The following is a 16326-nucleotide window of genomic DNA, read 5'->3' as shown; positions in this document are numbered from 1 at the left end:
TGCTCTCCAGTTTCCTGCCGATGCCTCCAATTGGCTATATCTACCCAGAAGCTGGTGAACAAAGAATAAGCAGGGCCAAGGTCAGACTCTTGCAATATACAACATAGGAGGAGAAGGACCCACAATGGATATGAGAGCACAAGCTATACGAGGAGGGCGAATCTGGGTTATAAATCCCAAAAGCGCTATGCCTCAATGGTATAAACAAGTTGAATGTGCTCATGTGTTCTGTCAAAGTTGAATATTTATCCTCTGGGGTTGGATGGATGTGCTTCACACCCACCAAGAGACAAATGATTTTAGAAAAAGCCTCACTGGTATCTCAGAACACATTGCCTGAATCTCCCAATGAATGGGACTTGTGGTCAACTCACACACAGATTCTTCCCAGCTATCTTTTATATACTTACTATATAAAATGTAGACCAAGGCCTAGAACATTGGCATCACCTGGAAGCCTGAGGGGTAAACAGAATCTCAAATCCTACACAAGACCCACTGAATGAGAAACCTCATTTTAACAAAAGCCCTAAGTGATTTATGTATGTGTTAAAGTTTGATAAATTCTGCTCTACACAATGGCACATAGACCCTCTCTTCCTTACCAGTGGTATTAGAATTTGAAGATACCCATCCTGTAATAGTAACCATAATTTAAAACATAACAGGACTTCCCTGGTGGTGCAGTGGTTAAGAATCTGTCTGCCAATGCAGGGGACACGGGTTCGAGCCCTGGTCTGGGAAGATCCTACATGCCGCAGAGCAACTAAGCCTGTGCGCCACAACTACTGAGCCTGTGCTCTAGAGCCTGCAAGCCACAACTATTGAGCCCACGTGCCACAACTAGTGAAGCCCACGCACCTAGAGCCTGTGCTCCGCAACAAGAGAAGCCACTGCAAAGAGAAGCTGACGCACCGCAATGAAGAGTAGCCCCCACTCGCCGCAACTAGAGAAAGCCTGCACGTGGCAACAAAGACCCAACGCAGCCAATAAATAAATAAATAAATTTATTTATTTACTTTAAAAAAACATAACAGAGTATTATAATATATATTGTGTCCTTAGTTCCTCACTGAACCCTGGGGATAAGCAAACAAGCCTTACAAGGCATCGCCATTGTAAATATGAGGAAATAGAGGTGAAAATTTTAAATAAGTAGCCCACAGTTATGAGCTAGTGAGCAGTGAATCTGCTTTGGGACTAAGTTATTAACTCCAAGTTTAGTGATCTTTGCAGTACTGAGTTGAGGTTGGAGGAGGGTAGGAAGATGTAGCAGGGACAGTCATTAAACAAACCATCACAATATTTGAGGTCACGTTCAGAAGTAACCACATAAGAAGATGAGAAACTGGAAAGCAGTATCTTATGAAAACTGATTCTTCTTTCAAAGTAGAAGTGATTATTTAATCACACTGCATTCTAGTTTCAGGAAAAACCATCGAAGAGGTGAACGTCAACATCTTCCTTGATTATTTTAGCACTTAAAACATTGTTTTCATCCACGCTCAAGCTCTATAAAATCTTAACCATCAAGTGTCTTTTCTATTAGTTTTCCTATTTCCTGGGTTATCTTGCATTTGTCACCAATGCGAGTCCCTGTATAGCACCTGAACACTGATTTTTCTTTGTCCCTTCACCAGCATCATCAATGATTCTAGCAGCAAGATGCAAATCACCGATATAAACAAAACAATAAGGCAGCTTCAAGGAGAGAACTGTATTGGTCTAGGATTTGTAAAAACCATAACAGCAACAAATACAACCTTCATGACGGTCATTGAGACTGTGATTGAATTACAGATTTTCACTTTTATAAATGTATAAATGAGTCCAAGGATTATTGCCCTATTCAAAACTGTTGATGTCACCCACATCACGAACAGGCAGAATGTGTCACCTTCCCAAATTTATTTTTAGACTGCCTTTAAGGTATAATCATCAGTCACAGGTCACCTATAGATCACAACTATCAGGACAAATGGAATTTTCTTGAAATATCCTTGCAGTGACTTTGGTTTCTGGCCCATTTCCTGGTCCATCTCTTTTCATCCACACTTGGCCAACTGTGCCAAAGATGGTGTATACTTTTCCCAGTGATAACTGAAAATACTCACAAATTATAACTGCACCATTCAGTTCAAATACTTTTACTTCTACAGTAAATCAGATCGATTTTCTCCAGCAACAAACAATTAAATGGCCTCTTTGATGTCTTGTAATTAGTTCTAATATCAGTAAATAAATTAAAAGGCAGCAAAACAAAATATGTCCATCGGGCCCTTATCAGTCCCTTCATAACCCATACAGTGGCCTTGCCCTGAACTATAAGGTGGATAAATGAGGGGAATGCTGATTTTGGCATCCAGCTTACTCTCAGATAATCTAGCTCATCCTTCTCAGCTGACATGAGACAGAACTAACATCAAAGGGTGATAGACTCTTTCCTGCAGACCTGGGGTTTCACAGTTCACTGGCCCCAGGCCTAATCTATCAATCCATTTTTACACAATAAGAGGTAAGAAACCCATTACAGATCTGTTATAAGCCCTGGCAGGTGGTCTATGACAAAAATGGAATACATCAAGCAATCCAGCATACAGTGTCTCTTTTCTAGGGTTTGAAGCACTAGGGGTCAACTGACGTATAACGTAGTCAGGATTTAGTATTAAATTCTTTTAGGTATATAAATAAACTCACATCTTACAGTATAAGTTAAAAGATTATGACAGAAAAGTTCATTTCTGGTATGACTGACTTTCTACAAAAATAGTACCGTTATTTTATTTTTTCATTACTTATTGGATTTGCACATGATGCAATAAATGAAACTGGGTAAGAATTTACAGTCTTGTGCTCTTAAATACATCTTTAATTTTCACTTGTTACTCAACTTCAGTTTAAGGAGTTGGCATAGGAAAACCTGCATTGAATGCCATTTCAAGATCATTAAATTATTAGAAAGAAAGGCAACTCCTCTAGTGTCAGGGTTGATGCTATATAATCTAGTCATTCCAAAACAAAGGCATTGTAGAAACAAGAAGAGCAACTTTTTATACTGGCAAAATCTTTTTATCCTATCATTTCTTGGTTTCTAATATTCATTGCTATAGGGCAAACATCTTTGTGCTAATAAAGGACTTACTTCAAAAATGTCACAGTGAAGGTCAGGGTTATGAAATTTTTTCCTTTTTTTTTTAAATCATCATTATACTTCTCTTCATTTTAAATTCACTGTTAACAGGGAAGAAAGTTTGCTAAGAATAGTCATATCTGTTTTTCATCTGAAAGTAATTTACCTTTTTAATAAAGTTGGTCCACAGTATATTTAAGTGACAAATTTACATACTCCATGCACACTTTCAGTATGTATAGACTGCAAAAGTAAAGTTTTAATATGAAAATGAGTTGTTGGGCTTCCTAGGTGGCGCAGCGGTTAAGAATCCGCCTGCCAATGCAGGGTACACGGGTTCAAGCCCTGCTCCAGGAAGATCCCACATGCCGTGGAGCAACTAAGCCCGTGTGCCAAGAAAAAAAAAAAAATGAGTTGTTGCACAAGTATCAGTGCTTTACAATGCACACTGGATTTTTGTTTGTTCAGATCTTTAAAAATAGCACTGCATTGAAATGAACAAATTATCTGGTATTAGGTTGAAGTTTCCTAATGGAACATTATCTAGCTCCAGTGAAACTTTCTACAAATGCTTTCTCAACACTCACTCCACCAAAATGGAGGAAACCAACATGTAGAATGTAGGTAGGGGAAGGGGACGGGGAAGCATTGTGAAGGCTCAATTACACTTCGTCTGCATTTGTTAAAGTCAGGTGAGTAGATTACAAAGATGCTCAGGTTAAAAAAAAAAGTCATCTTACATTATGCTCATACTTAAAGTGTGAAAATGTTGGTGCTTCAAAACAATGGTGGACTACTTGGACTTCACAGCCAATCTGAGGAGGAAACAACCCATCATTTTCCAGTACTTTTAATCTGAACTGCTAGCCAGTCCTAGATAATGAGAATAATGAGATTAGTGGAAAGGGAGAGCACAGGCTATAAACTCTGTGCACCTTCCATTAAGGTTCTTTGCTAGTCTTGGTGCCTCTATCTCTCCTCTGGTCCAGCTTTTGGATTCATAACGGTGGCACATATTTTAGCTTTCTCCCTAAGAGCCATGTTTATAACTGCTTAAGATGGCAAATATTATTTAGCCTTAAAAAACATGGAAATCCCCCCGCATACAAGAATGTGGATCTTCCTAGAGGACACTATGCTTAGCAAAAACAAAAAAACAAACAATAACAACAAAACACAGTCACAAAAGGACAAATACTGCACGATTCCACTTTAATGAGGTATCTAAAATTGTCAAACTCATAGAAACAGAGAGTAGCATGATGGTTACCCGGGGCAGGGGAGAGGAGGAGGTAAATGGAAATTGTTTAACGGATATCGTTTCAGTTACGCAAGATGAAAAGCTTCTGGAGATATGTTATAAAATATAGTGCCTATAGTTAACAATACTGTATTGTACTCTTAAAAATGTGTCAAGAGGGTAGAGCTCATGTTAAGTGCTCTTACCACACTTACAAAGAAAAAGTGACTCAGCAAGAACTTTGCTCTTGGTCTTTGTGTTTTTCTGTTCTAACATTACACCTAATTTTTAAATTAAACACTTTTGACCAATTACAATGCGCCAGATACTGTTTTATGCATTTCCCATGCACTATCTCATTAAATTTTCACCACAGCCTGGAAAGTATGTTAAACGATTACCTGAATTTTGCGGATGTTAGAACTGAAGGGTGGAATCTATAATTCATAAACCTCACTATTAATCACCACAATAAACTGCCTCCTCACAACTTCTGTTTACTTTTTGTTTGTAAAATATCTGACCCATATTCTTGCCATTGCCTGAAATTTCAATCGTTTGGAAAGTTAAAAACCAAGTATTATTCTAAACTTATTGAACTGTGTTTAATTTGGTAGTAATGGCAATCAGGTTTCTCAGACAGGCCAAACATCTCAACTTACTGAAGTGTCAAGAGAACATTAGCAGTGATGATAATAATACGTATTGAGTACTGGGCCAGGCCCACCTCTAAGAGCCTGATGTTTGTTCTCATAACTGGGATAAACCTTATATATTTTTTCAGTCTTCCAAAGTAGGAGCTCACTCATGAGAGTGAAAGAGGGAGCTACTGAAGATTATGATGGGATAACAGGCAAAGTCATGACTCATGGCACACAACCTAGTAAGGACCACTATCTTAGTGTGAAATTATAGGAAGCAAAGTCAAGAATGCTTATGTTATAAACTTTCAATTACTACTCTGCCACTCAACTCTCAGATTCAAGCTATTTAGCAACTACAAATTAGAGATATGAGTAGTTATAATGCCAAGCTCTATGTAATTCTGAATGTCCTTTAAATAAGGCAAGGGTGGGGGGCTTCCCTGGTAGCACAGTGTTTAAGAATCCGCCTGCCAATGCAGGGGACGGGGTTCGAGGCCTGGTCCGGGAAGATCCCACATGCTGCGGAGCAACTAAATCCATGGGCCACAACTACTGAGCCTGCGCTCTAGAGCCTGTGAGGCACAACCACTGAGCCCACGTACCACAACTACTGAAGGCCGTGTGCCTAGAGCTCGGACTCCACAACAAGAGAAGCCACCGCATTGAGAAGCCCACGCACGGCAACAAAGAGTAGCCCCCACTCTCCACAACTAGAGAAAGCCCATGCTCAGCAACAAAGACCCAATGCAGCCAATATAATAAATAAATAAATTAATTAATTAAAAAAATAAGGTAAGGGTGGGAGTTGATTATGATATGCTTAGGAGAGCATGTGGTATACAGTGGTCACTCATTAGATGTCTGTTGAATGAGTGATTTGAATGAATAAATGTTATGATGTAATTATTAACTATATAAAAGAAACTTCCAAGATGATGGACTTGCAAGAATTATCAGGCTATGTATCTTAACAGTAAATAGGTAAACACCATTTTTTTTGTATTTCTTGTAAAGATTCTTTTCTTTAGTTAAACAAAGTAATTCAGATTAAGGGCAGGATTGAATGGTCACTACTAGAATGATCTATTAATCATGGCCTTTGCTAGGAAAATAATCAATTGGAGCAAATGTTTATTTTTGAGCAAGGAATGGAAATGACAAGCTTTAGCTTGATTTAATTTTCTCTTTTTTATTCTCCACATTTACAGCAATGGCAAGTAACGACCAGCATGAGATGGCAAGCATATCTGGAAAAAGACCAAACTTTTATTTACCTGACACAAATAAAAAGAACAAATCTAAAATGTTTACTACTTGGATGGATACTAAGAAGTAATATGATTAGGGGTTAATACAAAATGAACCAGATTTCTGGAAATTTAGATATAGTCATTTGTATATTGTAGATCTCCTGGCCTATGAGTTTCACCATATTTATTTTTACTTTCATAATATTTATTTTGTGATTTAGTTTGAAAACAATCCTTCTACTATTATCAGTATTACAAAACTTACTCTTATATTAAAGCTCTGCTACATATATTAATTTTTAAACCTTATTTTCTTCTAGTGTAAAGTGGATCATATTTTTTTGTTAAGGTGTACTTAACCGAAATTCACTTTCCTGCAAAATTTCTTATTTGTGTTTGTAAAATATTTTAAGTCTTAATGTGCACTATTTAATAATGCCTAGGCATTAACAAATTAAAATAGTAATTTATTACATACAAATAAATGGCAAAATATGAGAAAAAATTTTAAATGTACTCAATAAAATGAAACTTATTTATTACAACTAATAGGAATGTATAATATATACTATCTATAGTTACTTCACATTAAAAATAGTAGACATAGGGACTTCCCTGGTGGTTCAGTGGTAAAGAATCCGCCTTCCAATGCATGGGATGTGGGTTTGATCCCTGGTCAGGGAACTAAGATCCCACATGTCACGGGGCAACTAAGCCTGTGTACCACAAGGACAGAGCTCATGTGCCTCAACTAGAGAAGCTGCGTGCTGCAAACTACAGACCCCACACACCCTGGAGCCTGTGCACCACAACTAGATGAGAGAAAACCCGCATGCCACAACTAGAGAGAAACCCACGTGCCACAACGAAGAGTCTGCATGCTGCAACGAAAGATCTTGCATGCCTCAACAAAGATCCCGTGTGCCACCACTAAGACCCGACACGGCCAAAAATAGAAATATAGACATATAGTTGTGAAACATAAACATGTGTTCCTGTATTACACAATTACAAATGGTCCACAGTAAAGAAGATTCTGGAAAATAATTTGAAAACATAGCACCCAGTTTTCCAAAAAGGGCATAAAGCAAAGCAAGAACACTCATATGATTTCTTTAAATGAAATGCCAAATTTTTCCTTCAAGTGAGCAATGGGATGACGTGGGAAATCATATTTTTTCTTTCTTTCTACCATATTATCCACAAAAAAAACCACTTGAGCTTCACTGAAAAGGTAAAAAAAACCCTATTTAACTTGGAATAACCTTTATATTTAAATAACGTGTTCTCAAGCAAGTCACATAACCTTTCTAGGGCTCAGTGTTCTAATCTAGAAGATGTGAGAGTTATTTGGTTTCATTAGGCTCCTTCCACCTGAATAATCTTATGAGCCTACAAAATAAATGTCCCATCTTTCCACCTTTTCAATCAAGTACAAGCTTATAAGAGGATTCAAAAATTAAGACTGATAAAACATATTTTGGTTCTAAATAACGGGTAGTTGAAAACACACCTACACATAACACACCAAAAGAGCAATGAAGAAAGGGGACACAAAGTGACAAGGACAGGAGAAAATGAATATAGGATTAAAAGGCAGAGTCAAAGAAAAAGAGAGTAGGAGAGAATGTTTCGCATATACTACCCAGGCAGAAAAAAAACCTGACATATATGCATTTATTAAAGTAGCTTCGTGATAGACATAGAAAGATATCAATTCATAGGCAAAGACATATATAACAGAGAAAAAGGAAGAGAGTGAGAGTAATGGGGAGAGGTTGGAAGGGAGGGAGAACCCCCTACACACACACATACACACACACACATATACGAGTTCAGAGAACATACAAAGAAATATGATGAGTGATAAATATTGAAATCAACACAGAATCAGACGTGTATGAAGATCAGAGAGTGAGACATTCAGAGAGAGAAAAATGCAGAGGTTGGCTTTAATAACACTCCCATTTTGTAGATCTTAAGCTCAAAATACTTATTAGGCAAAAATGAGGGCATCACTTCATGATCTTTATCTGGAGGAAGCCACAATTTAAACCAAGACCTATATTCACATTCAAAGCAACATCTTCCATCTCTGCTATGAAGAGACGCTACCCAGGCCAAGGCAAGTTAACGCACTTTTGCAACAAACCCATTATAGAGTCCACCATGCTCTTAAAGGAATAGCCATATTACCTCCCATCACTGTTTTCTCTATTCAGTAATAAAACATACAGTTGCCAAAGTAATTGGTAAGTTGGTCAAATACACAGGGTACAACATATTAGAGTTAGCTGGGGAGAAGAGCACCTGCCACCAGATATTGTGATAATAAGACATTTTTAGAGATACTATCTGTTAAGGAACTGGCATCTTTGTATCCCAGCAACCACAACCTACTAGTTACAATTATAACTCACTCTAGCCTTTAGATAGAGGAGCGTGCTGGAGAATACAGGGAAGGTGTCTCCATTATTTCTTCTCTCTTCTAATGACTGACAATTTGAGGTTTAATGATGATCAAGACAGTCTCTTGATCATCTTGACCATCTTGTTTTAAACTGTAGACTTGTGTAATGAGATAAATCTTGGACTAATCATTCATTTCCTAGTCAAATTTAAACTGACAGGGACAGGGTGGCATAGGGATTGAGAAGAGAAATAATTTTTAATATGACTAGTGAATAAGATTCCAACTTCTAGGACATTTGGTGGCAAAGACATAGTATGAAAATTATAACTCTGGGATGAGACAGATATTATGAGTGATACAGTATAATGTAAGTCTACACAAGATGGTGTTCATAGTCTTGGTTTTAATTTTCTATCATAAAAAATTGACTCTTTATTCTGCTGCAGAAAAGATAAGACCTTGACTCATGTTTCACTATTCACGAAGCTGCTGTTGTATGTTTTTGATAGTCCTCTCACATTTCCTACAATTATAATTTTTGTGTTCCTTTTTGTAATATCAAGATGTACTGAGATACTGTGGAATACTTTGAGGCATCTTTCCTCCTTGTTCTCTTCCTATGAGGAATGATTTTATTTTGTTATGTGGCTACAGAATTTAATTACTAGGAAAATACATTCCCTCCATACGCAAGTGTCTATATGTTTACGTGGCTATTTTGAACTCATTAAAAGGAAGAAACTTTACATTTTTCAGTAGGAAAAAATTAACTCAAAATTTTAAAATTATGATTATTTACATAACTGAAAGAAAGTGTTGATATATAAAAATAAAAGATTTTTTCCAAATACCTAGTTGCTTCAATTATAGAGATAGAAACACACATTTTGAATTTAATGCCATATAATTGGTACTCATTTCAGTTCATAAATATTTTATCAGTCATGTAAATGATCTGTTACAAGAACTTCAGCATCATCAATTTCAAAATATAATGAATATCCTGACACAATTCAAAATTAAGTCTATTATTTTCTTTTCAAATCCTCTATGTAAAGGAACTTTTCTCAGTATAACTTCTTCCTACCTCTCAATCTAGTCAAGTATTGATGAATAACAAGCAATTCTTTAGAGGCAATTGTGCCATTTTTGAAAGAAGCCATTTTATATTACATGAAAATTATAGTTCTGCAATATTTTCTTGGCATGGATTTGCTCCTGGTTTAAAGCATTACAATTTGCTTTATACTTTGAATAGAACAAAGTTAACAGGTATTAAATATGCTCAATAAGGTAGCAGAACTGTGGTCAAAGTGGATGAGAGGTTTCAAAACAACCTTGGAAGGTCAAAAGCATATGTGGAGAAGGTACTTATGAGGACATGTAAAGAAGAGAGAAGAAGCCTTAGGTACAGGGGGATCTGAATTTGGCAAAACCTGGAAAGCATTTGGATTAAAGATGGCATGGTGTTTGGGAATAAGCAGCATGTAAAATTTGGGTACTGAAAGTTTGTAGATGGAAATCTGCGTCGATATCAAAACTACCACAAAATGAATGGTCTTCCCTTAGCACTTACCTACAGCCAAAAATAAACATAAATCAAAACAATAAGTGTGGTTCTTACCTAAAGAAAATGAACTTGGTGTCTAGAAGGAATCTCAGCAGTTGGTATGAATACCTCAGAATAAAGCCCACTGCATTAAAGGCTTTAAAGGTCTCTTTCAACAAGAGACTCAGCTCTCTACCTTAGCACATAGAGTATAATATCCCAATTAACAGGACCCATCCAGCTACTTAGAGCTTGCAGTCTGTTTTCTCATTCTTAAATATAAGTAAATAAAGGATTGCTCGTTGTATGAAGAAAGTCTACAGCCCTAAAAGGGAAAATAGCATGGAAGTGGACAAACTCCTTGAAAGACACAACTTATAAAAGCTGACACAAAGAAATAAAAACCTAACCTTCCCTGTATCTATCAAAAAAATGGATCAATTATCAAAAACTTTCTCACCTAGTAAACCCAACAATTAAAAGAAAACAAAACATAACACCCCATGCACCGATGGCTTTACAACTGAATTCTTCCAAACATCCTAGGAAGAAATGATATCAATCTTCACCAATTTGTTTCAGAACAAAGAAAGAGAGCACCTCTCAACTTGTTTTATAAGGCTAGTCTAACATTGCTATCAACATTTGAGAGGGATTAAAAACAAACTTACAGACCATTTCCTGCTATGAACAAAGATATAAAAATCATAAGCAGCATATTAGAAAACTGAATCCAGCAATCGATAAAATATATAAGACATCATGACCAGTAGGATTTCTGGAATCCCAGAGTAGTTTTATATTCCAAAAACAATGGCTGTAGTTTATCTCATTCAGAGAAGAAACAATCATAGAATCATTTTAATAAACACAGAGAAAGTATTTGAATATGTTCAATACCTATTCATAATAAAAAGTTGAGAAATGGAATAAGGAAAATTTCCTTAATCTGATTAAGAGGATCTATAAAAACTCCTATAAGAAGCATCATATTTAATGATCAATTACTGAAAGCTTTCCACTTGAGACAGGGAATGAACCAAGGCTTCCCACTATCACCACTTCTACTAAACATTGTTTTAGAGGTCCAAGTTTATGCAAAAACAATCAAAATCATAAGGACTGAAAAGAGAGAAACTACCTCTATCTGATGATATGATTGTGCACATTAAAACAATCCAAAATGTTTTACAAACCATTAATATTAGCAAGTGAATTTGGCAAGGACACTGGGTGTGTGCTTAATGTAAAAAAATCTATTTTTATAAACCAGCAACAAAAAGAAAATAAAATTTGAAGTGAATCCCATTTATAAAAAGATCAAAACATCAAATATCGGGGATTAAATCTAATAAAACATGTGCAGGTCCTCTGGATTGAAAACTGCGAAATATTTCTAAAAAGGCATTAAAGAAGACCTAAATAAATGAAGGGATGTAACATTTTCAGGGATTAGATGACTCAATATTGTAAAAATGTTAATTGATTTACAAATTCAACACAATTCAAGTCAATATTCTGACAGGCTTTAATAAAAGTTGACAAGTTGCTTCTAAAATTTATTTGGTAAAGCAAAGAACCAAAAAACAATCTGGACTAAGAAGAATAAGGTTAGAGGATTTACACTATCTCTACAGATCCCCATTTTTTTTTATAAAACAAGTATGTGGGTTTGTGTGTGTGTGTGTATAAAATGTATACGTAGGTATATATATACATAGTATGTATACATTTATGTATATATACACATATGTATCTGTATATACACATATATACATCATATATATATTGAATATATACACACATACACAATATAATATTGTTCAATCATAAAAAGGAATGAAGTTCTGATACTTGCTACAACATGAGTGAAACTTGAAAGCCTTATGCCAAGTAAAATAATCTAGACATAAAGGGATAAAAATATAGTGAGTCCACTTATATGAAATATCTAGAATAGGCAAATTCATAGAGACAGATAGTAGATTAGAGGTTACTTTTTTGGCGGGGCGGGGAGGATTCAAGGGTAGGGAGATGGGGAGATACTGCTTCATGGTTACAGAATTTCTGTTTGGGGTAATGACTGTTTTAGAAACAGATAGTGGTAATGGCTTCACATTGTGGATATAATAAATGACAATGAAATGTACACTTAAAACTGTAAAAATGACAAATTTCATGTTGTGTATAATTTACCACAATTTAAAAAGTAAATATGCCAAAACCATTGATTTGTACACTTTAAAATGGGTGAACTGTATGGTATATACATTGTATCTCAATAAACCTGTTGAAAGATGATTGTTATAAAGCCAGTGTGGTATTAGTTGAAGGACAGTGATAATCAAATGGAGGAGAATAGAGAATCTAGAACAGATTCATACACATATGTTCACTTGATTTATGATAATGTTGTCACAGCAATACAGTGGAAAGAAGACTGCCTTTTGATAAATAGTGATGGATCAACTGATGTTTTTCATTATAAATGCATATGCACCACTTGGTTTTAAAGAATAAGTATGCATTACTTTGAAAAATATTTTTAAATATTAGATTTAAAAAGTACCTAAGTTAGAAAGATGAAGACTCACAAGGAAATAAATAAGTAAATAAATAGTAATAAATAAACACCTTTTAGAGAAGTTTAGTATGCATTAATCATTGATTAAGTCTATACTATAGGTAAGGATAAATAATTTTGACATGATACTTGTTGAGCTGGACCACCTCCATCTTGCTTAAATATTGTCAATATATACCTGAACACTGAATTAATCACTTAATGTATTTTCCAATCTAATTTTTTAGAGTAATTCATGTAAAGGAAGAGTGGTGTATATCTTGGCATTTGGTCATTAACGTAGCGTCCCATCACCATTCCTTCCATCCACAACAAATCATACAGCCAAATCAAACAGTCAAGTTTAAAAAAAAAATGCCAATAACAGTCCACAAAACCAGCCCCTCTCCCCCACCCCTCACCAATTAAGCACCATGAAACAAAACAAATGCTTGCAACATTTAACACATGTGACAGGACAGATGGTTAATGTCTAACCTTTATCCACTGAAGATTTGTCTGCTTGAGCTTATTTTCAAGTTTATCTTGCTCTTCTGGGCTTATGGGAGCACTTACAAGCACTGTTCCTCCAGTTTCATTTAATTGTTTTAGAATTCCCTGGCGCAGGGGCAACTCTTCTGCCAGTAACTGAAACAGACAAATGCAACAACGTTTAAAATGAATTACAGCACAATGCCCACTACTTTGTCTTTGCCTCTATTGATTAGTCTATCAAAACACACCAAGACCGGAGGCTCACTAGTTCCTCAAATACCACGTTTCCTACAGCACACACTGGACTAAAACACCCACTCCCAAGTAAATCAGCCCATCCTAGGAACAGATCAGAATATCTTATCCCACAGAGATTTTTTTTTTTCAAGAGAAAAATGTTATGTAGTATGATGAGTTCTAGAACAATAGCCCAAACAGTGTCAAGAGTCTAAAAACACACCTCCCAGAAACAGTACAATCCAGACAAATTTAATCATCCTCTCAAGTATTAGGTCTCCATACTATAACATATCACTGAGTAAGAAATTATATTATCATATTAAGAGATAACTAACTTTGAGAATATACCAGGTACCAGGCACTCTAAGCTCTTCACATATATTATCTCAGTTAACTTTTACATAATAATTCTGAGGTATATCCTATTATCTTCATCTTACATAGAAGGAAACTGAGGGAGAGGTTAAATACCAGGTCCAAGGACACAAAAGAAGCAAGCAACAGAGCTGTGATTCAAACTTGGGCAGTTTCATTCAAGAACCCTTAATTTTGTTTTTTAGCTCTTTATTGGAATATAATTGCTTTACACTCTTGCACCAGCTGTTGAGGTACACCAAAGTGAATCAGCCGTATTTATACATATATCCCCTCCCTCCATGACTCCCTCCTACCCTCCCTGTCCTGGCCCTCTAAGGCATCACCCATAATCGAGTTGATCTCCCTTTAAGAACCCTTAATTTTGACACCTCCACATCCCTGAATTTCTCTTATTCATTTAATATCACATTAAAAGTGACCTTTCCCATGACCTGCAAAACTACCATAGTTTTATTAACTGTCTTTTATTTATTTGTCACCTATAGCTGCACTGTTCAATACAGTACCACTAGCCACATGAGGCTATTTAAATTTAAAGTAAGTCAATAAAATTAAAAACTCAATTCCTCAGTCACATCACATCAGCTACCTTTCAAGTCTTCAAAAGGCATGTACAGCTAGTGGCTACTAAAACTGATTATGTACAACATATCCATCATGACAGAAAGTTCTATTGGACAGTGCTGATCTAGACTAAGGAGAAAGGGAAATCGATGCATATATATTAATAAGTGAACACCACTAAACACGTTTCTTAAATGAGTTATCAATTAGATTCCTAGATATAACACTCAATACCTTTAAGAAAGATGGATTTTTAAATACAGACTGAGTTTAATTTTCCACGGCATAACCATCTTCAAATGAACTATGGATGAAAAACTTTTTATTTTTTAACTCTCAAATACCCAGTGCATTATCCGATGTAGAGTAGGTGCTCAATATTTGTTTACTGAATTAAACAATATTTTTATTTGTATACATTATCCTCTGTTCAGGTACACATTTCTTATTTCACAGAAATAAGTAGTTGACATGGAGTCTAATTTGCATGTCCAAACCAACTGAATCTTTAATAAAGAAGCAGTTCCATTTCCCTTTGATTGTGTGACCTTGTAAAATGAGGAATAATAACAACCATTTTGAAAGTTTGATAAGATTAAAGAAAATAGCAGATGTAAATACATCTAACAATTAGTATATAATAGGGGATGATTGAATGTTAATTTCCTTTTGCCTTTCACCTTCCCTTCAAGAATTAAAGTAAAACAGATCCAAAAGAGTTTCTTTCCTAAAACTAAAACCCTGGAAGTTAATCCAACTGCCCAATCAAAGTATTTCAGCCAGCCAGGAGAGGTCATCAGTAATAAGCAGACGTCACAGTAGGTAGGCGTGCAAAACCACTTGAATAAACTGGAAGTCTCTTCAACCAGCATAGAAAGTGAACCAACATCACCCCCACAACGCCACAGATGAAACAAGCCAAAACAAAACATTGCTTCAGGCAAATCAAATGCCTTTAATTAGAGGCTGAAGTAGTGAGATTGATTTGGCAATTAAGAACTTCCCAAAGAAATGAGATTCATTTCTATAAAGATTCTCTCCAGTTTTTCAAATAATTTGGAGCTGCGGAATTCTCCATTAGGTCTAAAATTAATTTTAAATTAGTTTAAAAAGTATCACCATGCACTTTACACGCACACACATACACACACGCATATATCCCACACACACTTTGTAAAAAATATATACTCACTGGGCTAAGATAAAATTAATTGTGAGAAAAACTAGTAAGGAACTATCAATATCCTAATGGGGAGGAAATCAATGATTAAATACATTAAAAAAATAGATTCATATACTCTTTTTTTTATCTTTTTTTGGCCCTGCCAGTGGCTTGTGGGATCTTAGTTCCCTGACCAGGGCTTGAACCTCGGCCACGGCAGTGAAAGCCCAGAGTTCTAACCACTGGGCCGCCAGCGAACTCCCCCTATATTCATATACTCTTAATACAAGTAGGCCCTGGGAGATTTTAGAAAATAAACTTACCTTGACTTCCTCAAGTTTTTCTTTTAGTTGCTGCTCATTTCCAGGTTCAAGTGGAATACTCGCAACGTTATCTGCTTCTTCCAACCATAAAACAAATTCATTCAAATCTCTTTGAAATTCTGATGAGAAATTCTTTTGTTCTTCTAGCCTGGAGAAAGAAGAATTATTATAAACAACATATTTCTGAAACTTTATTTTTTTATTTAAGAAGACAAAAAATCGCACACAATAAAATAAGCCATTTTTAAGACATGAACAATATAATATTTTTAAAGAAAATTTATTCACAGAGCAATTTCAGTATCTCAAAAGTCTCTAAAAGATGAGATTAAAATTGGTCAAAAAAAACTATAATTTAAAAATTCCATATATTAT

General features: G+C 35.6%; 1 protein-coding gene across 5 annotated transcripts in view; it reads right to left on the bottom strand.

Annotated features, from left to right (window-relative positions):
• DMD (dystrophin) overlaps positions 1-16326 on the bottom strand; it is a 1940210-nt gene that overhangs the window by 741683 nt on the left and 1182201 nt on the right. For all 5 annotated transcript variants that reach the window (XM_057717394.1, XM_057717395.1, XM_057717398.1 and 2 more), the window contains 2 exons: positions 15952-16099; positions 13288-13437 (listed from right to left, as the gene is read on the bottom strand). In XM_057717394.1, coding sequence (XP_057573377.1) covers positions 13288-13437; positions 15952-16099 — 298 coding nt within the window. The remainder of the gene's footprint in view (positions 1-13287; positions 13438-15951; positions 16100-16326) is intronic.

The sequence above is a fragment of the Hippopotamus amphibius genome, chromosome X, assembly GCF_030028045.1.
Source record: "Hippopotamus amphibius kiboko isolate mHipAmp2 chromosome X, mHipAmp2.hap2, whole genome shotgun sequence".
Classification (NCBI taxonomy): domain Eukaryota; kingdom Metazoa; phylum Chordata; class Mammalia; order Artiodactyla; family Hippopotamidae; genus Hippopotamus; species Hippopotamus amphibius.
Note: the sequence above shows the minus strand (reverse complement) of the source record. Positions and strands in the feature narration are given on the sequence as shown.